The following is a 23,037-nucleotide window of genomic DNA, read 5'->3' on the forward strand; positions in this document are numbered from 1 at the left end:
GTAAGCTTTCTCAACTACCTGCTAGAATAGACTCATAGACTATTTACTCAATCCCAGTTTGTATGCAATATAAATTCTTGAGTGAAACCGGTTCACGACAATGGGTTATGGACTGGTTTATGTATAAATTTGTCTTTTCTGTTTGTAGAAAGTACAAGGAGACTTTGCAAAGGAATGTGTTTGTGCTAGTGGCTTTCGGGATGTTAACCTACAGAATTCAGCAGGGACAACTTGGCCTGCTATATTCAGTGTCGATGTATATAGTGTTGGACAACGACAGGGAAGAGTATCTTGGAAATCATTTGTGCAGGACAATCATCTCAAAGTAGGGGATGCCTGTGTGTTTGAGCTGATGAAAAAGGGATGTGAAGTTCCAACGTTTAAAGTCCACATATTCCGAGCTGAAGATGCAAATTGATGCATAAGGCCATCAAAACTACCGGGTAGCTATATATGATGCTATAAAATATTTCTAGCCTTTGTTAATAAGTCTTATGCTACATTATCTGTTTGCACCTAACAAGCACATAAAATCTATGATAAGCATACAGTCAAGATGTATTATGTATGCAAGGACTGTTGAGGAAAGTATTCGATATATCTGAAACTGTATTATGACTCCTGAGTCTTCTTTTGCCTTCTGAAAACCTAAAACAAGCTGTTATTCTTTGTTCCTTTCTTTATCATAATACTTACTCCATTGAAAAACTACTGTAATGATAGCTCCCAAACCATGCCCTAATACAACAAGATAGAAAGGTGAAGAAAAATTAATATTATTGCAGAAAAAACATAGATAAGACCCATTTTTACCTTGGTTTGAAGGTATGAATAGTCATGATGGACAAAATGACAAACTTTCGTACAACTGCACACTTAATGAAAAGAGTTTGAAAGGTAAATTTTTCTACCTACATATGATGGTATTAAAGATGAAAGAGAGTGCTTAAACTATTCAACAATAGACGGTTTGAGATCAAAAGTAAAAATATCCAAAACAGAGGAAGCATTGGCTTCTTATACAGCAGCTTCAGTTGTCATTCAAGTTTTTAACTCTCATCTGGAAGCTTGAAGCAGATTGCATCCCAACTCACTGATCTGGATGGCTATTCATCGCCGGAGAATTCAACAAGGCTCTGTTGTTCCGGTCACCGCTCCAAGCTTCATTGCGATAGTCTCAGCTCAAGCACTTGAAGATGGAAAACTTGTGAGTGAAAAGCTTCCTATCATCTTTTATCAGCTATAAAGTTCAACTTTCCTTCATATTTATTGTTTTCTTTTATCATCTAAGTTGTAGGTTGCAAACTTTTCTTTGACACCTTTTCATTTTCTTCACTATATATGTTCAAGACTATAAGGTGTTTTAAGGAAATTTTCCTTGTTATTAGAGGTTTGGTTCTTGTGTTGGAAGCAGCCAATTCTTGTCTTAATAGATCTGTCCTTTTCTTGCAACCCTATAAATCTAAACTTTGTTTGGGTGTAAATATTTATCTTATAGTTGTTCACTCAGAACTCAAAAGCACAAAATAGAGAGAAAAGTCAGAAAGCTGATTGTATATATATATGTCATATATATGCTGTAAACTAGCAGCATATGCCTTGTATTTTCACTATATTTACTGATCTATGGATGATTACCCTATTTTCACATCACAAATAGAATGGTGGTCGATTGTGCAAGCTTGTTAAGATTGTCTGAACAAGTTGTGGCTAAGTTTTGGTTTTGGCTTGATACTTTGCCAGATATCAGTGGTTAATTAGGGTAGATGGTGTTTATCTATTGCATTTAACTACAGCTTTATGGCTTGTTCTTTTTTGATCCTTTGGTGGTTAGTATCACTAATTTGATTTCCAATTAGATATCTTTATGTGACCTGTATTGTCTTCCTAGTTTCTATATGCTACAGTATCAGTATACATTAATGCGGCAGATGACGCTATGTACAGGAAATTCCAAGAGCTGTTGTGAGGCAATCTGGAGATCTTCTGGCAGAGATGATACTTCTCAAGGTTCCTAAAGGAGCCAACTGGGTAATAGAGTTGACAAAGAGTAATGGCAAGATTTGGCTGCAAAAGGGTTGGCCCGAATTCGCAAGACATTACTCGTTGGAGCATGGTAGCTTACTCCTCTTCAGCTTCCAAGGGGACTACTCGTGTTTGAGGGTACAGATCTTCAAGAGGAACACTATGGAGATAAACTATCCACCTTTGGAGATGAATTATCCACCAAATTCAAGTATCACCGTGGAGATGAATCATGCATCAAGCCATGATGATGGTCCTGATCCTTTTTCTGACAATGATGGTCCTGATGCTGATGATGAGAATGGCGACAACGATGATGCTGATGATGGTGGTGCTCATGATGGGATCTAGTGAAGGTGTTGTGCTTGTGGCCTAAATGTTATGTTTATGTGTTATTTTTAGTTTTTTACTACTATTGAACTTATGTTGGATTCGATGTTTTCTAGATTAGTATATCTACTGGTTCTAGTGTTTGAATTAATTTGAAGTTAAATTCTTAATGTTGTTGAAATGGTTTCTTTTGGATGATCATAAATGGAACTTTTACTTGTGTTAGAATATATGTACTATTTCCTGCATTTACAGGAATTCACTTCTTTGTAATTAAAATGTAGAGTCTGATTGCTGTGAACAGAGTAAAGTAGAGATTCTGCAGACTTGGTTCCTAGTTAAGTTTATAGGTTGCAAAGACAAGACATAAGCTTTTAATTCTTATACCATTTTGAGCTCCTTCATAAATCAGGCCAACTGCAATGCCAACCTACCAACCTAAAGCTACCAAAGGCATTTACTCATAAATCAATTGAATGCAAGGGAACCAAATCAAAGCAGTTGTCACAGAGTAAAATTCTCTGTACTTGGAACACCACGTGGCACTACTATGTGATGTACCCGGCTAATCATATAACTCAGATTTATGTGGGGACAAACATGGGGTGGAGAGAAAAAAAGTGAAAGTAATTAAATACATCAATCAGAAATAAAGATAAAATATTTAGACCAATAAAATTAAAGAGAAACATAAAACAAGTGGTGTTCCAGATACAAATAATAATTTCCCGTTGCCACAACTCTGAAAAGAGTCTACCTCTATAAAGTCTCGACTCTCGACCATTCTAAGAAAACCTTTTGAAGTTCAAGTTCTGACCATTCTTATTTCTTGGTATTATCCGATATTTACCTAGATTTAACTTACAAACACTAAAGGCATCCGCCTAAACTCACGGCGAACACCAAAACCCTAGCCTAGGGTGGCCATCCTCCAAATCTAGTCTATCCAGCGGCAATCTGAAGCCTCGATAGGCTTCCTGCCTTGCCGTCATCAAGAGGTTGCTCGCCGGATGAAAAATTAACTGCTATTGCTCGTGGGGTTCGTCTAATGGAGGAGATGGTAGGCTTGGATGAGTTTGTTTTGGCTGGGTGATGCAAGGTGATGGCAGACTGTGCAAATGAGGGGTCAATTCCCCAAGGACGAATCTTGGACGACGGAGCCAGCGATCTAATCAACGGTGATTTTTGGTGCAAGAGCTGCGCATGGGGTTTAGTTGGTATGGGTATAACAACACTTTGTGGTGGTTGAGATGGCGATAGGCGTGGTCGTGGCCGCGGCAAGCGGCGTTGCTCCGGGCTGAAGCTGGTGGCGGCGACAGCTAACTGTTTTGATGTCTGAGTGTGCAGTAGGGTTGAAAGTTTGATGGTGGACTGGACCAAAGCGCCGATTGGGCCTGACATGTTCCTTCCAAGTGGACTACCTCATGGGACTCTTTCTAATTTCGTACAGGTTTATCTTGTAGGACACTATCACACGTTTGTTGTGCCCATATGTTTTAGAGAATATGTTCTATTTCCTATGAGTTCACCCTTTAGATACTAGGCCTAGGGTGTTTTATGAGTATGATTACTAAAAGATAGTCTATCTTATGTACTAGGTGATGTATGTCTCACAACTACTTGTCTATACGTAGATGATAACGGTAGAGTATGTAATTGTTACTTCAGGCCTTCGCTTTACCTAAATTTATGAAAGTCGTAACTGACTATTTAAAAAAAAATAAAAAATTTAAGACTTGAATCTATGTTTCCTGTTCGTAATAGGAATGATAGTTGACTTTAGTCGTTGACTAGCTGATTTAGTGGTTAATCAGTTAAATCAGGGTTTATTAGTTAAAACAGTCCACGTCTGTTTGGGTATATAAACCCTAGTTGTAGCGGTTAGCCGTATCAATGAAAGATTTTCAGTTCTGTTCAACCCTAACAGCCTCCGGTGCACACAGCAAGGCTGAAATCTGGGGAGCCTTCCATGATCGATCGTAAGCCTAGCAATGAGTGCCCTTCTGCCTACGTTTTGTTCTGCAACTCCCCATTTTTTCAATATCATTCTCGACAACACTTCTAGAGACATCAAACTTGTAAGCTCCTCTCTCTCTCTCTCNNNTNNCNNNCNTCNTCTCTCTNTCTNCTCTCNTCNCTNTACTACTAGTACTACGTACGTAGTACGTTAGTACGTAGTTACGTAGTTACGTAGTACGTACGTACGTACGTACGTACGTAGTACGTACGTACGTACGTACGTTCGTTACGTTACGTAGTAGTAGTTAGTAGTTAGTTAGTAGTTACGTAGTTGTAGTAGTAGTAGTAGTNTAGTGTATAGTATGTAGTAGAGTTAGTAGTAGTAGTAGTGTAGTAATAGGTATGTAACGTAGTAAGTNTAACTAGACTAATACGTAACTAANACCGTTAAAACGTACTAACTACGTAATACTACTACTACTACTACTACTACTACTACTACTACTACTACTACTACGTACTACGTACTACGTACGTACGTACGTACGTACGACGTACGACGACAGAGAGCGTCCTCNCCTACGTTTCGTTTCGTTTCGTNTACCACCCTACCTTTTACCTTTAACTTTAACTTACTATTACTTCCGTACAACAACCTACTTACGTACGAATACACTACTAAGTAAGTCTCTCTCTCTCTCTCTCTCTCTCTCTCTCTCTCTCTGTGCTGGAGAATGCCACCAGAAATCTATGAATTGCAAATTTGGGGTTTGTTTCGTTTCAAGGTATATAGGTGAAGCCATGTACTCATGTCGTAGCTTATATGATTTTGTTTTGAGATAGAGGAATTTGATCTTTAACCGAATGGGAGATATAGACTTTAAGTTGTGATTGATTAGAGACTTGAGGGTGATCAGAAGATGGACTCACATTAAAATCTTACCAATGCAAAACTCAATCGGACAAATTAATCCCCATCAAATTACTCTTCACCGTTTATTGTAATTCCATCATGAGGTCTCAATGTTTCATCAACAAATTGATTGAGCTACCGCATTATTGTTTATTGTAACATACACAATATATAGAAACCAGAAGTTAGAGGTAAACCTTTCATCTCATCCATAGGCTAGGGAGTTGAGGCTAGGTAAATTTAATAATCTTTAACTTACGTTTTTTAGTGTAAAAATGATAGGTACCACATTGATCATTTATGTCAATCCAAATCATTTACCGTAATCACATTCTAAATTAATTTGTCAAGTTCTGTTTGTGCAGAAAATTCCGAAGAAATTTGTGAAGAAATATGGAGAACATCTCTCAGATTCAGTATGTCTTAAGATCCCAAGTGGTTGTGAATGGGAAGTGGGAGTGACACGCAACGGCAATAAGGTTTGGTTTGAGCAGGGCTGGCCAGCATTTGCTAAATTTTACTCCCTAGACTACGGTGTCTTCTTACTATTTAGATATGAAGGGAATTCTAAGTTCCAGGTTTGCATATTTGATACTAGTGCCACAGAGATCGCCTATCCTATCCGTATAGAAGAACCCGATAACATTAATTGTGAAGATATCGATGATGACAACTCTGTTGAAGTCCTGGATGATTTTTCACATCCTTATTGCCCGAAAACAAGGGCGAAATCTCCATTACCATCTCCTAGGCCTCACAAGAGAAGAAAAATAAGTTCAAATAGTGAGGGAAAAATTCAAGGTATGGAATGCATATTTAATAGTTTAAATATGTGTACGTATATATTACATATTATCAATCAAAACAAATTGTTGTGTTCTCTACCAAAACACATGCACTCCTAGTGTTCTTAACTTTTTGTATTATCGTATTGGAATCTATAACAGGGAAAACTGATATTATCGGAAAAGAACATGGTGGAGGCTCGTCTAGCACTCAAAATGTTCGGAAAGAAACACCTAAGGTATGTGGGATGAAGCATTCATCGACAGCTAAAACAAAAACTACAGCTCTTGAAAGAGCTGCTGGTTTCACCTCTGAGAAACCTTTTTCAATAGTCACCATGCATCCTTCATATGTCCAACGTAATACTATGGTAAGCTTTCATATGCCTATTAAAATTTGAGCTTTCCCATCTATAGAAGAATGATAAATGTCCTTTTCTTATTTAGGTTCCTAAACTTTTGTTAGCTTATACTGTATTGATGTTAATTAAACTTTACATCTCTTAACTTAGAACTTCATATGCGTTGTATGCAGAATCTACGAGGCAGTTTTGTCAAGAATTTTGCTACACAGCACCAACTTGTGAAGCTTCAGGTGGGAGATAGATCTTGGCCTGTGAAGTTGAATATATACCATAAAGGTTCATCGATAGCTAAATTATCTGGCGGATGGCCTGCATTTTGCCAAGAAAATAGTTTAAGTGATGGAGATGTTTGCATATTTGAGCTCATACAAGTGAATGACGTTGTACTGAAAGTTCACATTTTTAGATGTTGATTAGGCCTAGGCAATGGAACTGTACGTAGTTGATGTCATTTTATGAGACTGTTAACAAGTTGAAATTGATTGAACACTTTGCTGAAGCACATATTTATCCCCAAGTATCTCCCATTTGTGCATCCACTTTTTTTCTTTTTGACATATTGTTAGTTTTACTATTTACAAATAGGTACGTATCTGGATCAGACCTGATTTGGACAGTTCTATGAAATTAAATTATCCAATTGTAACGCGTGTTTTACTTATGCATGTAATGATTTATATGAACTGAAAGGTTTCCATGAATCCTTTCAAGTTAAATTTAAGATTCTAGAAGCTCCTTGAATCATTGAATCATTTAATACAGTTAGATTTCTCTTCGAGTTTTGTGACTACTCAAGTACTATATATTAGCAGCAAAACAGTGCAACCTGCCTACCTGAGCTTACAGTTTGGCTTTGGATTTCTATGTGAGAAGTTGAGAGGGTACAGGCGCATACAAAATTACAGTTTGTTCCATTCCTCCATCCAATAACCGGTAAGAAAAAGCTTTTTGAAGATCAGAAATGAGTGCTTTTCGCCAAGCATTTTCTGCTACTACCCGATTTTTCAAGGTTATTGTGGAGGAAAGTTCTAGCATCAAACTGGTATCTAACACTAGCTGCCTCTCTCTTTTTCTTTTCCTAGCTATGTATTATTGTGTGTGTGCGATATAAGATGTCTTGTTTGACATGAATGTTCTATTGTGCAGAAGATTCCACCAAAATTTGTGATGAAATATGGAGACTACTTATCAAAATCAGTGCGTCTTAAGCTTCCAGAAATGAGTGCTTTTCGCCAAGCATTTTCTGCTACTACCCGATTTTTCAAGGTTATTGTGGAGGAAAGTTCTAGCATCAAACTGGTATCTAACACTAGCTGCCTCTCTCTTTTTCTTTTCCTAGCTATGTATTATTGTGTGTGTGCGATATAAGATGTCTTGTTTGACATGAATGTTCTATTGTGCAGAAGATTCCACCAAAATTTGTGATGAAATATGGAGACTACTTATCAAAATCAGTGCGTCTTAAGCTTCCAAGTGGTTGTCAATGGCAAGTAGAAGTGACAAAAAGTGACAGTGAGGTTTGGTTCGATAAGGGTTGGCCAGAGTTCTTCAAGTTTTACACCCTAAACTACGGTCACTTTGTAATTTTTACATACCATGGGAATTCTATGTTTGAAGTTTGCATATTTGATAGAACTGCAACAGAGATTGAATATCCCATCATTATGGATAAGTGTTATGTTGAAAGTGAACCCTCCATTAAAAAATTGGAAGATTTTATCCCCTGCCCTAAAATAAGAGACAATTCTCCATCACCATCTGCTAGGCTTCCCAGAAGAAGGAGAACAGCTAGTCCAACTACTGAAGCCAATATAAAAGGTGCATTTTTTTTTCTGAGAAGAAAAGGTAATTTGATTAATGGTTACATATTGTTCTTCCACTGTGCATGTAATATAGTAATATGTTGAAGTGTTTACAGGGAAAGAAGATGATTTTTCCAGGAAAAATGATGGGGGAGACCCGGCTACAGCTCTTCAGAGAGTCAAGGCATTTAAATCTGAAAATGCTTTTATCATGATATTCATGCAGCCCAGTTACATCCATCGTTATTCTGTGGTAACAATATAGAACTCGTCTTTCATTGAACAAATCATGAATATATATATGTGTGTGTGTATATATATATATATATTGTTTTCTGAATCCGGCACTATATTTTGTTTCTTTGTAGAGTATACCCTTTCGATTTGTCATGAACTTCGCAAAATTCAGGCAGCAGGTTGTGAAGCTTCTTGTTGGAGATAGATCTTGGCCTGCTCGTCTGAACGTGTCTAGCCTGCATGGTAAAGCTAAAATTAGTAGCGGTTGGCATGAATTTGTGATAGAAAATCATTTAAGACTAGGAGATGTTTGTATATTTGAGCTCATGGAGGTGAATGACCTTGTACTGAAAGTTCACATATTTAGAGGATAATGTAAACGGCGTGGTGAGAACAGTTATTACCTTTCTATCATTGAAGTCCACCAGCTTCTGTTGCATTTCAGTGCTGTGCCTAAATCTCTGGATATTGGAGGCAGTTGCATTATTCTTGTGTTAGTTGTTATATGTAACTGTAAGAACTGTTTGGATAATCAGATGTTGACAACTTAATGTAGAACAAGTAATGATCTTGTTTGAGTATCTTCACATAAGTTTACAATGTTGCAATTTCTTGTACTCCATTATTTTCTCCAAGTTGGCATGGGTTGAAGTAGCTATGTTCTAAACTCGGGTTTCAAAAGCTTATCATCATTAGACTTTTGCATTGCACCTTTCAGTCCCTAATATATTTGAGTTTGTGTTGTCTAGCTTCATCAAGTATAGACTACAGGGATTGTTGTGAGGATTCCATAATTTGGTGGAAGGAAATAATTTCGGACGAGCTTAGTCAGAAAAATATATAATAAGGAACATATGACATACTGCAAGTAAAGTAGCAAAATTCAAATTCTTATTTTTACTAAAAGAACAAAAATCAAAATGAGGTGAAAGGAGTCTTGATATTCTGATGATTCAGATTAATGGAGTCTGGAGTTACACACACACAATAAAAAATCAAAAATCAAAGAAAAAAAAAAACCATAATACACCTGATGAGGGTAGTTAAATGGGTGCTTTTGTGCTATTCAAGAATGGGGTTCTCTTGGGCATCTAAATGGGTGCTTTTGTGCTATTCAAGAAGTCTCAATATATCTTTAGGGGTAAGTTATCATTATATAAGTTGATCATTTCCAATGTATACTGTTGGTTGCTGCACCCCACTATTTGAAGAGTGATCATTTCCAATATATTAAGATATGTTTATCAGCTTTGCATAACCACTCACTAAGAAATTAAGAATAATCAAGGCATATTTTGAATTCAAGTAACTGAAACGTTGAAAAGCTATTCACTACACATAGGTTTTCTTTTGAGATTTGTGCAGTAATTATTCAACTGAAGGTAGATGATACACTCGATTAGTGTGATTAATTTTTCCAATTGTAATTTTTAGAGAGAAGTGCTGGGGGGATCACAAACTCAGAACAGAAGAAGAACAAGCTCAAACACTACCATTCCTTTTGAAAGTTCAGAAATGGTTTCTCTTGGCCAGCAAAAATTTTGTGTTACCATTCCCCATTTTTTCAAGGTTATTGTGGATGACACTTCTAGAGACCTCAAACTAGTAATTATGCCTCTCTTTTCTATTTGAATTCATTATGGCTGTGCTTCTAACTTTGTTAATCGTCTATAACAATTTGTCCATTTACCCTATTTCCATTGATTTATGTTACATGCATAGTTAAATTCATTATGCATTGTTGGATATATATATATATATATATATATATATATATATATTAGTTCTAGCTAGGGAGAATTATAAGTGATTTGGTGCAATTTGTATATGATAGGGTTGTAATTGTCTATGAGAAATGCTATTATTTGTACATACAATGGCTACAATATGGTATGGGGTTCGTTTCAGATCGCCAGTGTAGATAGTCTACCTCATAGACTAGAAGTTGAAAACTTGAAATATTGCAATTTCGTCATACAATTTCTTCAGTTTGTGGATGAGAGGTGTCGCCCTCAAAAGACATCTGAAAATGTTCTTTTGTTTAACTTGACACATCCTGTTGTGCAGGAAATTCCAAAGAAATTTATGATAAAGCACGGCAAGAATCTTTCGAGTTTGGTCTGTCTTAAGCTTCCCAGTGGCTCTGACTGGGAAGTGGAATTGACAAGATGCAATAGTAAGGCTTGGTTTGAAAAGGGTTGGCCAGAGTTCTCTAGATTCTGCTCTGTAGACTATGGTTACTTCCTAGTTTTTCGTTACCAAGGGAATTCTACATTCGAGGTATGTATATTTGATAGATCTTGCACAGAGATTGATTATCCTATAACCGTGTCCACGATTGATGAAGATGAAGCTGATGATTTATCTATTGAAATCCTGGACTCTTCACCCTGCCTAAAAACAAGGGAGAAACCTTCGATAGTATGTCCTCCTTGCAAGAAAATGAGAACAAGCTTGAGTACTAATTCAGACAGGATCTCTGAAGATGAGAGTGCTCCACCTTATCCCATGGTCTATATTGAGAAGACAACGCCAACTAAAGATTCACATTGCTCTAGTTCAAAAATGAAAGGTATAGAATACTTTGTTGAATCACAACCTTTAATAAGATGCAATTGCATTGTTTCTAATAGCCTATTATAATCTATAGGAGGGGAAGGTGATTTTCTTGCAGTGGAAAACACAGCAGGAGCCTCTCGTTGCACTCGAAGATTCCTAAAACCAACACTTGATCTCGAGGTTACTGAAAATGCTCCTAAGAGAGCTACTGCTTTCAAACCTGATGGCAAACCTTTTTTCAAGATCTCAATGGAGCTCTCTAATATCCATAAAAGTATTTTGGTAAACTTCTGTAAACAACCTGTTATGCCAGCTTGACATCTTTACTTCGATCATTACATTGCTAAAATAATTAACGTCCTTTTTTTTTGTTTTGCAGTATTTGCCATCTGAATTTGCCCAGAGACATCTGATTAAGCTACCTGCTGGTATTGCCACTCTTCAAGTTTCGAGCGGAAGAACTTTGTCTGCTAAAACTTGGTCTGTTAAATTCAAGTATGATCATAAGAAATCAAAAGCTCATTTTCTGAATGGTTGGTCAGACTTTGTAAGGGACAATCATTTGAAAGTTGGGGATATGTGTGGTTTTATCCTTATTGACCGCTATGAATTTTTATTCGAAGTTGCCCTTCCCAACGTAGAAGCTCCATGTTTCCTCATGTCAGCAGGTAAACTTCCTGAGTTCTGAACTTGTGCTCCATTAGCTCTACATAACTTGCACCTAATTTTCTATCTTCTTTGTGGTGTCAGGAGAAGGCAGAGGAGAACATATTCAAGTTCAAGAAAAGAGAAATCCCCTGATTAAAGTTGAAAATGAAAGTGACATGATTTCTGAATTTGATCTATCTAGCTCTTTTGCAATTGGTAAGCTCACTGCTCACTAGAATGTGAATTCCCAAATTTGAAGTCAAGTTAAACAGGTTAATGTTATTTGTTTTGCGGTAGTCAAGAAGCCGAATATTGGCGGGCAGGTTACTCAAAGGCGGGCTTCAAGGAGTAATCTTGATGCTGCCAACAAGTTCGTCTCGGAGAATCCCTTCTTCGTAGTCACTCTTGGGACACTCCATAAAGAAAAGTCAAATGTGGTATGGTCCTTACAACATTTTCAGACAACCTTGCTTCAAGTTCTAGTTCTAAATTAATCTCCATCAAATATTTATAATTAACTACATCCCTTTTGCAGTACTTACCGGCTAGTTTTGTCAAGAGTTTCATTAAGGAGGCGAAACAGACAGTGAGGCTTCTGGTTAAAGATAGATCTTGGCCTGTGAAGTTGTTTTGCTATGGCAAGACTTCAGCAAAGTTCTCTGGTGGCTGGGCTGCATTTGCTAAAGAACATCAGTTGGAAAAAGGAGACATTTGCATATTCGAGCTCACAGAGATGAATGACGTTGTATTTAAAGTTCATATGTTTAAATTTTGATCATGTTGATTAAAATTTTAAATTGATTATGTCACCTTTTGAGCTCATCGAGATGAATGTCATTGTGCTGTAAGTTCACTTATTTACATGCTGAAATCCCTACCTTGTATTTATTCATAGGTTAAATTTGAATATTTAGAATCATATAAGAGTATTAAAGTAGTTCTCAAATTTAGACTTCAAGATGTGGTAAACTTTGTTTCCAGATTTAGGCTGGACTGGTTATGGCTAATTTTTAGAACTACCACCAAGTATTTCTTACATAATTTGAACTTATCTACCTGGTTTCAACGTTTCATGATTCAAATCATTTCCAAGGCATTCTGTTGATGCCTGCTGCCATGGGAATAGCGTCACTTTTCACGTGGCTTGTGGAATAAGAAATCTAGCAAAAGATTCTGTCTCCTGATTTGTGGCCAATGGCAAAAGATTCTGTCTCCTAATTATATAAACATTGAAAAGGTTGAAAAGACATTCAATTGGGCATATTGGGTTTTGAGCTTTGAGAGGTGACAATTCCATCAATGCACATGAGATGATGATTTCATATTTTCATTTGGTCTTGAAATAATGAGTTCTGGGGAATACAAGAAAACTCAAACTAAAACAAAGCAAACCTTCAGAAACTGATCTTTCTTCTGTTTATCTCAAAACCAGTGACTGAGTAAAGCTTTTTGAAAGTTCACTAGTTCAGCTATGGGTTCTCTTGGCCGGAAACTATTTTGTGCTACAACTCCACACTTTTTCAAGATTATTCTGGAGGATACTTCTAGTGACTACAAACTGGTAATCAAACTTCTCTGGCTAGTCTACTTCTTAAATTTGTTATGGACAGTCATTAAGATTTTTGGGAAAGCCCTCTTTACCTCTAATAGATATTAACCATACATCCTTTTTCATCTGTATTTCTATTTTAAGGCTATGATTAGGAATTTAGGATGATTCATTTTTTTCCCAAAAAAAGTAGTCTGAAAATTTTCTTTTAAACTAGCTCAACACATTCTGTTGTGCAGAAAATTCCAAAGCATTTTTTGATAAAATATGGTCAAGATCTCTCAAACTCGGTTCATCTTAAGCTTCCAAGTGGTTCTGAATGGGAAGTGGAATTAAGAAGATGCAATGGTAAGGCTTGGTTTGAAAGGGGTTGGCCAGAGTTCTCTAGGTTCTGCTCTCTAGACTACGGTGCCTTCCTAGTTTTCCGATATCAAGGGAATTCTCAGTTTGATGTTTGTATATTTGATAAGAGTGCCACAGAGATTGAATATCCCTTGACAATTCCCAAGATTGAGGAAGTTGATGAAGATGCTTTACCTATTGAAGTCTTGGAGGACTCACCTCCCTGCCCAAAAAGAAGGGAGAATTCTTCATTACTCTGCCCTCCTTGCAAGAAAATGAGAACAAGTTTTAGTGGTAAGCTAGATATAATTGCTGAAAATGAAAACACTCATTATGACATGGTTGTGTTGAGAATCCAATGATAAACAAAGATTCACATTGCTGCAAAGTAGAAATAAAAAGTACCGAATTTATATCTGCTCATTTCAAAAGCCATCATAAGTAACCTGTTTTGCGCCATTAGGTTTGTTTTTGAAGCTTCGTTAGCTCTGCCTTCTGCATAACACATGTTTTGCTTATTATTTTGATTCACCAACTCAGTATACGTGCCTTACAAAGTGATTCATGGGATTCTAAATCAGAAATGAACTGTGTGGGATAAAAAATTTCTTATGGAAACAAATCCTGTTAGATACTGTAGATTGTAATATCCTATTTGCATTAATCTGCAACAGGGGAAACTGATTTTGCCACAAAAACTGATGGTGTATGCTCATCGAGGCCTAAAAGAGTCCTAAAGCAAACACGCCATAAGAATCTTGGGAGGATGACACCATTGACTACAACTGAGAAAGCTATAGCTCTTCAAAGGGCTAATGCTTTCAAATCTGATAAACCATCTTTCAAGATGGCTATGCAGCCGTCTCATATCCATTTTGGTGGTAAAATTGTAAGCCTTCTATTGACACCCTACTAGCATGACGCCCTCCTCTAGAACAAAGATAAATATGTGTGTGTTTACTGTCTGTCTGTCCATTTTATTTTTCAGGAATTGCCACGTAATTTTTCAAAGAGACATCTTAAGCTGCCTGCTGGTATTGCCATACTTAGAATATCAGATGGAAGAACTTGGTCTGTGAAGTTCAAGTATGATCATAAAAACTCAAAAGCTCGATTTTCTTGTGGTTGGTCACTTTTTGTGAGGGACAATAATTTGAAAGTTGGGGATGTGTGTGTCTTTGTCCTTATTGACTGCAATGAACTTTTATTTGAAGTAATTCTTTTCCCCACCATAGAAGCTACAAATCACCCCTTCCCACCAGGTAGATATGCCAAGTTCTGTATATGTGCTCCTGCATAACTTGCTCAGAGTTAATTTGTTGTTTTCTCTGTGGTTTTGGGGGAATGCACACAGGGTATGGCAAAGGAGGAACTGATCAAGTCGAAGAGGGGAGCCCCATAGTTGAAGCTGAATCAAAAATAAAATGTGAAATTGGTGTGTATACATATACTGAAGTTGATTAGTCCACAAGAATGAACAATTTCTTACTTTCAAGTCATAGATAATATCTAACTACTTTTTGGTTTTTCATAGTTATGAACAGGATGCCAAAGATTTATGAGCAGGTCACTCAAAAGCATTCAAAATTTTTGAGGGCTTCAAGGATTAGTCTTGAAGCTGCCAACAAATTCATGTCGGAGAATCCCTACTTTTCAGTCCCTCTGCGGTCAGGCCATAGAAAGAATGTGGTATGATCCTTCACAATAGTTCCACACCTTCCTCAGGTTCTAGTTCTAAATTTATCACCAATATATTTCATTACTTTACACCTCTTTTTCATGCAGAATGTACAGGCTAGCTTTTTCAAGAGTTTCTTTAACAGGAAGAAACAGACCGTGAAGCTTCAGGTTGAGGATAGATCATGGCCTGTAAATTTGGTTCCCAATGGCAACTTTGCAGGCAGGTTAAGTGGTGGTTGGGCTCGATTTGCAAAGGAACATTGTTTAAAAGAAGGAGATGTCTGCATATTTGAGCTCACAGAGATGAATGGAAGTGCACTGAAAGTTCACGTTTTTAGATGTTGAATTTGTAATATATTTGAGATTCTCTAACTTGTGATATGATTTTTCATGTTATGTTGGTGAAATATCACTAATCTTGCCCGGTAAGCTAGTAACTTATATGGGGCATGCAACCATTTTGGTCAATTGACAGGTCAACTTAAGGAGAAGATCAAGATCCAACTCATGTTCACCAAAAACCCTAGTTTAGTCACCGTTATCCAATCTAACCCAAGTTCTTGAAAAACAACCGGTTGAAACCTGTACAAAGAGAAAAGATTAGACAGAAATCGATGGCTTAAGAACTGCATGCGTTGCAATCAGTCTATCATAACGATCCTTCAGTGGTTACTGACTCTACCATCTTTTCTTCAATTCAGAAATCTGGCGATAAAGAGAAGTTGAAAAGCATGAGTTCTTTTCGCCGGGAAACCGATCGCTGCCGACCAGTATGCTGTTCTACGACTCCCCGTTTTATCCAGGTTATCTTGGATGATACTTCGAGACACGTCAAACTTGTAAGTACCTCCTATATGTATTTCAGTCCTTGCTTATATGTATGAACACTGGATCGAGCAGCTACACTCAGAATTTGAACCTATGAAAGAATTTGCTTATATAAACACCCTAGGCATGAAACAAGAATTTTGATGGATTTTGATGGTTAAGTACTTACTACAACCCTGCACAGTGAGGGCTGTACTAACAATAGGTGATATTATAGTTTCTGAAGAGATGGATTAGACTGTGGAATGCTAACTATATTATACTGCAAATATTCAAGTGCATGTCATAGATGTTTGTTATACTGTTTTATCAATATATATTTGGGGGCAAGGGGATCTCAACTAGCTAATATTGGTATCTCTCCCAATGAAGTTAGATACCAAGCTGTGTTCTGCTTCTGTTTTCTTTGTGTTTAAATATATACATGTTCATGTATATGAGAATTATATATATGTTCCCCTCTCAGTTATGTGCTGTTACATTGTAATTTTAGTGTGATTCACTGAGCAAAATTCACTAAGATGATTCACTTCCAGTACAAAAAATTAGATACTGTTTTGTTTTATAAGCTAGTGACTTATTCTTGACACATTTTCTGTTGTGATGCAGGGCATTCCAAAGAAATTTGTGAATGAATATTGTCGGGGTCTATCAGATTCAGTATGTCTTAAGCTTCCAAGTGGATCTGAATGGGAAGTAGAAGTGACAAGGAGCAATGGAAAGGTTTGGTTTGAGAAGTGTTGGCCGGAGTTCTCAAAGTTTTACTCTCTTGGCATTGGTGATTTTCTAGTTTTTGAATATGAAGGGAATTCTGAATTCAACGTTTTCATATTTGATAGAAGCACCACTGAGATTGAGTATCCCATAAAAAGGCCGAAGATGGAAGAAGCTCTTGACAATGAATTATCTGTTGAAATCTTGGAGGACATTCCACCCAGCCCAAAAACAAGGGAAAAAACTCCACAACCATGTCCTCAAGCTTACAAGAAAATGAAGACAAGTTCGAGGGGTAAAGCAGACGACGTGTTTGAAAATGTGAACACTGAACCTCTTGAGGAACCAAAGAAAAACAACGATTTTCATTGCTCTGCATCAAAAATCAAAAGTATGGAACATAAATTCTAAAAGCTTTTTCTTATATTGTGTTCTGCCAAAGCTGTTGAAATGCAGGCATGCAGCATACTTGTCCAGTACTCTAGTGTGATAATTTGACAGGCGTAGGTGATTTTCCAGGTAAAAAAGACCGTGGAGGCTCGTCTAGCACTGAGAGGTTTTTAAAGCAAACACCTGGGTTTTGTGGGGAGAAGCATTTATCAAATACAAATGAAAAAGCCTCAATACAGAGAAATCTTGCTTCCGAAACTGAAAAACCTTATTTCAAGGTTGTCATGCAGCCCACATATATTCAAAAAGGTTACTTGGTGAGCTTTTTATGGACAATCCTCATATGTAAGGCAGCATAAGCAAGCTTAACAAAGTTACATTTTCACTGCAAATATTTCTTACAGTTTCTCTTCCTCCTGCTTTCCCTCTATACATCAGGCTGTGCCATCTGAATTTTCCAAGAGACATCTCACAAACCAGCCTGCTACTGTGACCCTTCAAGTTTTGGATGGAAGAAGTTGGTCTGTTCAATTGAAGTATTATCATGAACGTGCAGAAGTTAGATTCCAGAATTGTTGGCCACTCTTTGTAAGGGGGAATAATCTGAAAGTTGGTGATGTGTGTGTCTTTACCTTAATTAACTGTTCTGAATTTTTATTTGAAGTTGTCTTTTATCCTGTCACAGAAGCTGCTAATTGCCCCTTGTCACCAGGTAATCTGTATGCGAGTTTGTGGTACATTAGCTCGCTAGCCTATGCATACATGTTTTATCATTTTCTTGTATATTTTGCTGGTTGGTAGGACATGGCAAAGGAACAATTCATCAAGTCAAAAGGAAGGGAAGTCCAGTAATAGAAGTAGAATCTGACTGCGATGTGATTTGTGGAATTGGTGTATCTGGCTCTCTTAAAACTGGTAAGTCCACTAGGATAGAAGTTTCCTGATTGAGGTTAAGAGACGTAATGATATAAATACACGCATCTTGGTGGTTTTACCATAGGCAAGAACAAAGTGTCGAAGACTGGTGTGCAGGTTACTGGAAGGCCCTCTTCACCTTTGACAACTCCGGGATATAATCACCATGAAGCTGCCAACAACTTTGTCTCAGAGAATCCCTTTTTCAAAGTCACTTTGGGTTTCTGCCATATGGGGAAGTCAGCTGTGGTACGATTCTTGACAATAAAAACTATACAATCTTTGCTCTAAGTTCCAGCTCTTTATCAATTACCATCACCTATACTCTAGTGATGATTGTAGTCATTATTTATGTCCTATTTGTGCAGCATTTACCAGCTAGTTTTGCTTGGAGTTTCATAAAAAGGGAGAAAGAAAAAGTGTGGCTTCAGGTCACAGATAGATTGTGGCCTGTGGATTTGACAGTATTTAAGCCATCTTTAGCTTCATTTTCTTCTGGCTGGGACACATTTGTTGAGGAGTATTCGTTAAGAGTCGGAGATGTCTGCATATTTGAGCTTATGGAGATGGATGATGACATTATACTACAAGTTCACTTTTTCAGATGTTGAAGAGGCAGTCAAGTCATTCAGTGAGGTGTGCTGAGCTTAGTCATCACATGTTTGCTGAATTTTAAGAGAGGATGTCTGGAGTCAGGACATTACATTAGAGGCATGCACCTTTGCTATTAAACTATATGAACGTTTTTTATGTAATGAACTATTATTTGATCTTATATATCTTGGATTTTTGATGCAATTTACTATTTTTGGTCAGGATCAAATTTGTGTCTTTTTGATTGTTGATATGTGATTGGGGAAGACAGGGATGTGTCTTCTTAGTTGGTTTTTAAGGTTTCCTCTTATGCTATAGAATCGTGTTTAAAATGTTCATTGTTGATTTCATTTTTAGAGAGAACGAGGATCGTTGACCAGAAACTTGAAAATCAAGGAAGAAACTAATTCCGTTGACCAGAAAACGACTCTACTACGATCCAAAACAGAGCAGAGATTCCATTTGTTTTCCACCGGTAGATATATGGTTAGGGAGTGAGCCCTACTACTGTAGAATTCTGGTTCATAATGTACCTTCCAGTTCATAAAGTTTCATCAACCGAACTAAATCTAACTGAATAACAAACAAGCAAAATGATCAGTGTGTAGGTGTGTACTGTGTAGTAAAGAAAACAAAACAAAAAAGAAAATGGCGGTCTCTACAGACAAGGAGTTAATTGTGCACAGCTTTTTCTTTCATCTAGTCAAATCAAAACATTTACTTTTCTAGTTGAGAAGAGTAGAGTGAGAACAAGAACAAGTAACACTAGAAAACCCACATTAGTAACTAAATCCGGTTCTCAACTTGAACAATGGCTTCTTCGTATGTTCGCCGGAAATGTGCTGATCACCGGCCAAGCTCGTCTGCAACCACTCCTCGGCGTTTTCTCGAGGTCATTCTAGACGACACTTCCAGAGAGAGAAAGCTCGTAAGCATCTCCTCTCTCTCTCTCTCTACTTTTGTGTGAGTTTGATTGCTTTCAAGTCATTATGGAATTCATAGTAAAGACCTAAAGATCATCACATGTTAATCTTGAAGGTTGCACGGGATATTTTTTTTTTTTTGTTCTTTTGGGTTTTTGGTGTGGTTTGCTTAGTTATGATGAAGACTAGTTGTTTGTTGCAGTTCATATGGTATCATTGAAATTATTCATTTTTAGTCCACAGAAAGATCAGAAATTGTTTTGGTTTGCAGAGGATTCCAAAGAGCTTTTTGGATATATATGGAGAAGATCTATCAAATTGGGTGTACTTTAAGCTCCCATATGGTCCAGAACTAGATATAGGACTCACAAGCTTTAATGGTGAGGTCTGGTTTAGGAAAGGTTGGCCAGAGTTCTCTAAGCTGTACTCACTTGAGAAAGGTTACTCGCTAATTTTCGGGTATGAAGGGAATTCTAGGTTTCAGGTTTCCATATTTGATGGAAGCAACAACATGGAGATTGACTATACCACAAGAAGAATGCTTGGAAGTGAAGAGAGTGATCAAGATGATGATATATCTCTTGATATCTCGGAGGATATTCGACCAAATGTTGATTCTGAGGAGCGTGTAAAGAAAGAAACACATTGGTCAAAATCAGAAATGTTAAGTATGGAACATTTTCTCTGATTAGCCTTAGACTGTTTTCTTCCATATGATCATGTATTGTAATTTATACATCCTGTTATATTATTTAGCAGGGAAAAACCAGTTTGTAGCGGAAAGACATGGGGGAGGCAAAGCAAGACTGTTTCAGAGAGCTAAATCTTACAACTGTTCTTTCAAAGTTCCCATGCATTCCACTTATATCAATCATAATCTTTTGGTAAGTTTTCTGTGGGAAACAAAAATATATTTAGACACACATATATATGTCATGGGAGTGTGAACAAGACTTTGAGCAGAGATAGTCTCTCATGAATATATATTCTCTCTTCAAATATACTGATTGTCTTTTCTTCTTTTTTTAACTCATTTTCGCTCCAGTGGCTGCCTAAAGCATTTGTCAAGACATATCTTGTTAAGCAACCTACAGATGCTGCACTTAAAATTTCAGGTGGAAAGAAAAGTTGGCCTGTTAAATTGAGATATGAAGAAGCAAAAGGAAGAGTCAAATTCCAGTCGGGTTGGACTGACTTTGTGAGAGACAGAAGTTTAAAAGAGGGAGATATCTGTGAGTTTGTGTTGGTTGACAGCAAGAGACATGTATTTGAAGTTAAGATAACAACCGCAAATCACACCTTGTCACCAGGTAACTTGTTTGTTGGCATTGCTATGTAATTTAATTTAAGTGCCAAACAGACTTGGTAATTATGTCATAACTTCCATCACAACATTGTATGGAACTGCAGACATTGATGATGGTAATGATGAGGAAGATGAACAAGAAGATGAGGATAGTGATGATGAATCAATTGAAATTTTGGATCATTTTCCGCCACATCTGGAAACAAAGGAGAAATCTCCACTGGAATCCCAGCCTCGCAAGAGGAAGAGACATAGTTCCAGAACTCTGATAGACATATTCCCTGAAGAAAGACCTGTGGTTCCTAGGAAGATGCATCCTCCTATTACCGCAAGTTCTGGAAAAGTTCCGAGAGCTAATGGTTTCGAATCTGCAAACCCTGATTTCAAGATTCTACTAAAACCCGCATATATCCATGGAAATTATTTGGTAAGCCTCATCATAGGAAACCCTTCTCGTCTGCAAAGATAAAATTTGTTACGTACATTTACATTGGTCTCTAAAACTATGTTACTGTCTTTGTTGATTTATCTTTGTCTTCTTCAGTATATGCCAGCCAAGTTTGCCAAAAGATATCTTGTTAAACAGCCTGGTCATGCCATCCTTCAGGTTGAAAGAAAAAGAACTTGGTATGTCAACTTACATTATGCTTCAGGAAGAACCACAATCCAAAGTGGTTGGGCTACATTTGTGCAAGACAATGATTTGAAAGAGGGTGATACCTGTGTTTTCATGTTGACTGACAAGATCAAGTTTTTATTTGACGTTGTCATCTTCCGATCCACATAGAAGCTATAATTTCACCCGGTTCCCTGCAGGAAAGTAAATCTGCTGGGGTTTGTGTGTATGTACTTCTTCAAGTCTGCCGATTTGTTCTTTATAAGGATGAACTCAAGTCGAAAAGCATTTCTAATGTGCTTTGATTTGCCTTCCTCAAATTGATGTTCTAATTTTATTAGTCTGTCAAGGTCTAGTGCTTTTCGACCAAAAAGAAAAAAAGGTCTAGTGATCTAGTGCTGGTGTTTTGAAATACATGTCAATTTGGAACAGTGCATATGGAAATGCATCAAGCTAGGACTAGGAGATGCATTGTACTCTTTTCAAATATAAATCTTATTGATCTTTAATATGATCATAGATCATTTGCTCGCCTTGGTGAATACTTTATCATGATCATACTCAACTATGTGTCAACTAATTTCTCTGGTGGCTGGTTTGCATTTGCCACAGGAATTAGTGCCCTTTGTTGGAACGATATGTAGCATGTTTGAGCTGCACTGAGAAATATGACCTTGCACTACGTAGGAGATTATCTTTAGAAAGCCTGCTGAGATTGGCATTTTGAATGAGAGAAACACCCTGCATGTTTTCTATCTCCTGTGTGGGTATGGCAATTGTGTAAACAATTCCAACTTATGAAAGTTGTAATTCTAACTTGAAAGTTGTATTTCTACAATAATCATACCACACTGTGATCAAAAGTTATAGTAAAACAGTGTTAAAGCATAGTTTTGTTATCATCAGACAGTGACCAGAGTGAAAAGGCTAAATATGAAGATTAATTACTATGCAAAACTGGTACAACTTTGAACCAGGTTGGTTGGATTTTGGAACATGCCGACTTGGATCCTAACTCATATATTGGTGGCAGGTTGAAACTGGTCAAACTACATTGAATCATTGATCCTAAGTTGTTTATGGTATCTACCAACATTGAGAAGAAAAATATTATTAAAGTCGTTTACATTGAATTGATTGGACTCAATGGTGTGTAGTTAATTTAATTATAGTCTTTCTCATAATTGGATTTGATATTTACGTGAAGCATTGGGTTTGTGAGTTACAGTAACAGTGACAAGTGATGGATGATTGGATGAGTTGTCCACTGTGCTCTTCTCTATGGCAACCACCCCAAAATGAACTGGGTCTTCATTGGCTGAAAAGAAAACAGGTAAACAGCCTCCAACCCAGTTTGAAGCACAAAACTTGGAACTAAAAAGGAGCTGTCTACGTTTCGACTTTCGAGCCTTAACGATAACAATGTATCGTCGCCGGGAACGTCACGGCCGGCCACCATTTTGTGCTCCAACTACAGCTCCTCATTTTTTCAAGTTCATTCTAGACGACACTTCCAGAGACACCAAGCTAGTAAGCACCTCTCTCTCACTCTCTCTC

At 37.2% G+C, this 23,037-nt stretch overlaps 3 protein-coding genes across 3 annotated transcripts; all 3 read left to right on the plus strand.

The window, feature by feature from the left end:
* The first annotated feature begins 1,007 nt into the window (after nucleotides 1–1,007).
* LOC101309936 (B3 domain-containing protein At3g18960-like) lies at nucleotides 1,008–2,679 on the plus strand. Its single transcript, XM_004300517.1, has 2 exons — nucleotides 1,008–1,207; nucleotides 1,948–2,679. The coding sequence occupies exons 1-2, from the start codon at nucleotides 1,103–1,105 to the stop codon at nucleotides 2,374–2,376; spliced, it is 534 nt and encodes a 177-aa protein (XP_004300565.1). The 5' UTR covers nucleotides 1,008–1,102; the 3' UTR covers nucleotides 2,377–2,679.
* Nucleotides 2,680–5,048: 2,369 nt separating this feature from the next.
* Nucleotides 5,049–15,539, plus strand: LOC101303135. The gene is made up of 20 exons (XM_004301815.1): nucleotides 5,049–5,099; nucleotides 5,593–6,028; nucleotides 6,175–6,383; nucleotides 6,548–6,607; nucleotides 7,524–7,676; nucleotides 7,781–8,195; nucleotides 8,296–8,432; nucleotides 8,548–8,748; nucleotides 10,484–10,988; nucleotides 11,067–11,257; nucleotides 11,355–11,643; nucleotides 11,726–11,839; nucleotides 11,921–12,060; nucleotides 12,159–12,368; nucleotides 13,412–13,808; nucleotides 14,189–14,403; nucleotides 14,503–14,776; nucleotides 14,869–14,949; nucleotides 15,049–15,203; nucleotides 15,300–15,539. Exons 1-20 carry the CDS (start codon nucleotides 5,049–5,051, stop codon nucleotides 15,537–15,539), a joined length of 4,473 nt encoding a protein of 1,490 aa, XP_004301863.1.
* Nucleotides 15,540–15,728: 189 nt separating this feature from the next.
* Nucleotides 15,729–21,666, plus strand: LOC101303431. Its single transcript, XM_004301816.1, has 11 exons — nucleotides 15,729–16,033; nucleotides 16,632–17,127; nucleotides 17,791–17,838; nucleotides 17,928–18,041; nucleotides 18,127–18,290; nucleotides 18,410–18,631; nucleotides 19,830–20,226; nucleotides 20,318–20,442; nucleotides 20,604–20,822; nucleotides 21,073–21,291; nucleotides 21,409–21,666. Exons 1-11 carry the CDS (start codon nucleotides 15,926–15,928, stop codon nucleotides 21,649–21,651), a joined length of 2,355 nt encoding a protein of 784 aa, XP_004301864.1. The 5' UTR covers nucleotides 15,729–15,925; the 3' UTR covers nucleotides 21,652–21,666.
* Nucleotides 21,667–23,037: the final 1,371 nt, after the last annotated feature.

The sequence above is a fragment of the Fragaria vesca genome, linkage group LG5 (genome assembly GCF_000184155.1).
Source record: "Fragaria vesca subsp. vesca linkage group LG5, FraVesHawaii_1.0, whole genome shotgun sequence".
Lineage (NCBI taxonomy): Eukaryota > Viridiplantae > Streptophyta > Magnoliopsida > Rosales > Rosaceae > Fragaria > Fragaria vesca.

Bases quoted from the DNA above. Each gene is read 5' to 3' on its own strand.
- LOC101303135 (XM_004301815.1), top strand. From the start codon at position 5,049: ATGCCACCAGAAATCTATGAATTGCAAATTTGGGGTTTGTTTCGTTTC. The intron at 6,608-7,523 runs GTGGGAGATAGA...TCTATTGTGCAG, and splicing joins ACCAACTTGTGAAGCTTCAG to AAGATTCCACCAAAATTTGT. The intron at 8,433-8,547 runs GTAACAATATAG...GTTTCTTTGTAG, and splicing joins ACATCCATCGTTATTCTGTG to AGTATACCCTTTCGATTTGT.
- LOC101309936 (XM_004300517.1), top strand. From the start codon at position 1,103: ATGGCTATTCATCGCCGGAGAATTCAACAAGGCTCTGTTGTTCCGGTC. The intron at 1,208-1,947 runs GTGAGTGAAAAG...CGCTATGTACAG, and splicing joins CACTTGAAGATGGAAAACTT to GAAATTCCAAGAGCTGTTGT.
- LOC101303431 (XM_004301816.1), top strand. From the start codon at position 15,926: ATGAGTTCTTTTCGCCGGGAAACCGATCGCTGCCGACCAGTATGCTGT. The intron at 16,034-16,631 runs GTAAGTACCTCC...GTTGTGATGCAG, and splicing joins CTTCGAGACACGTCAAACTT to GGCATTCCAAAGAAATTTGT. The intron at 17,128-17,790 runs GTATGGAACATA...TTTTATTTGAAG, and splicing joins CTCTGCATCAAAAATCAAAA to TTGTCTTTTATCCTGTCACA.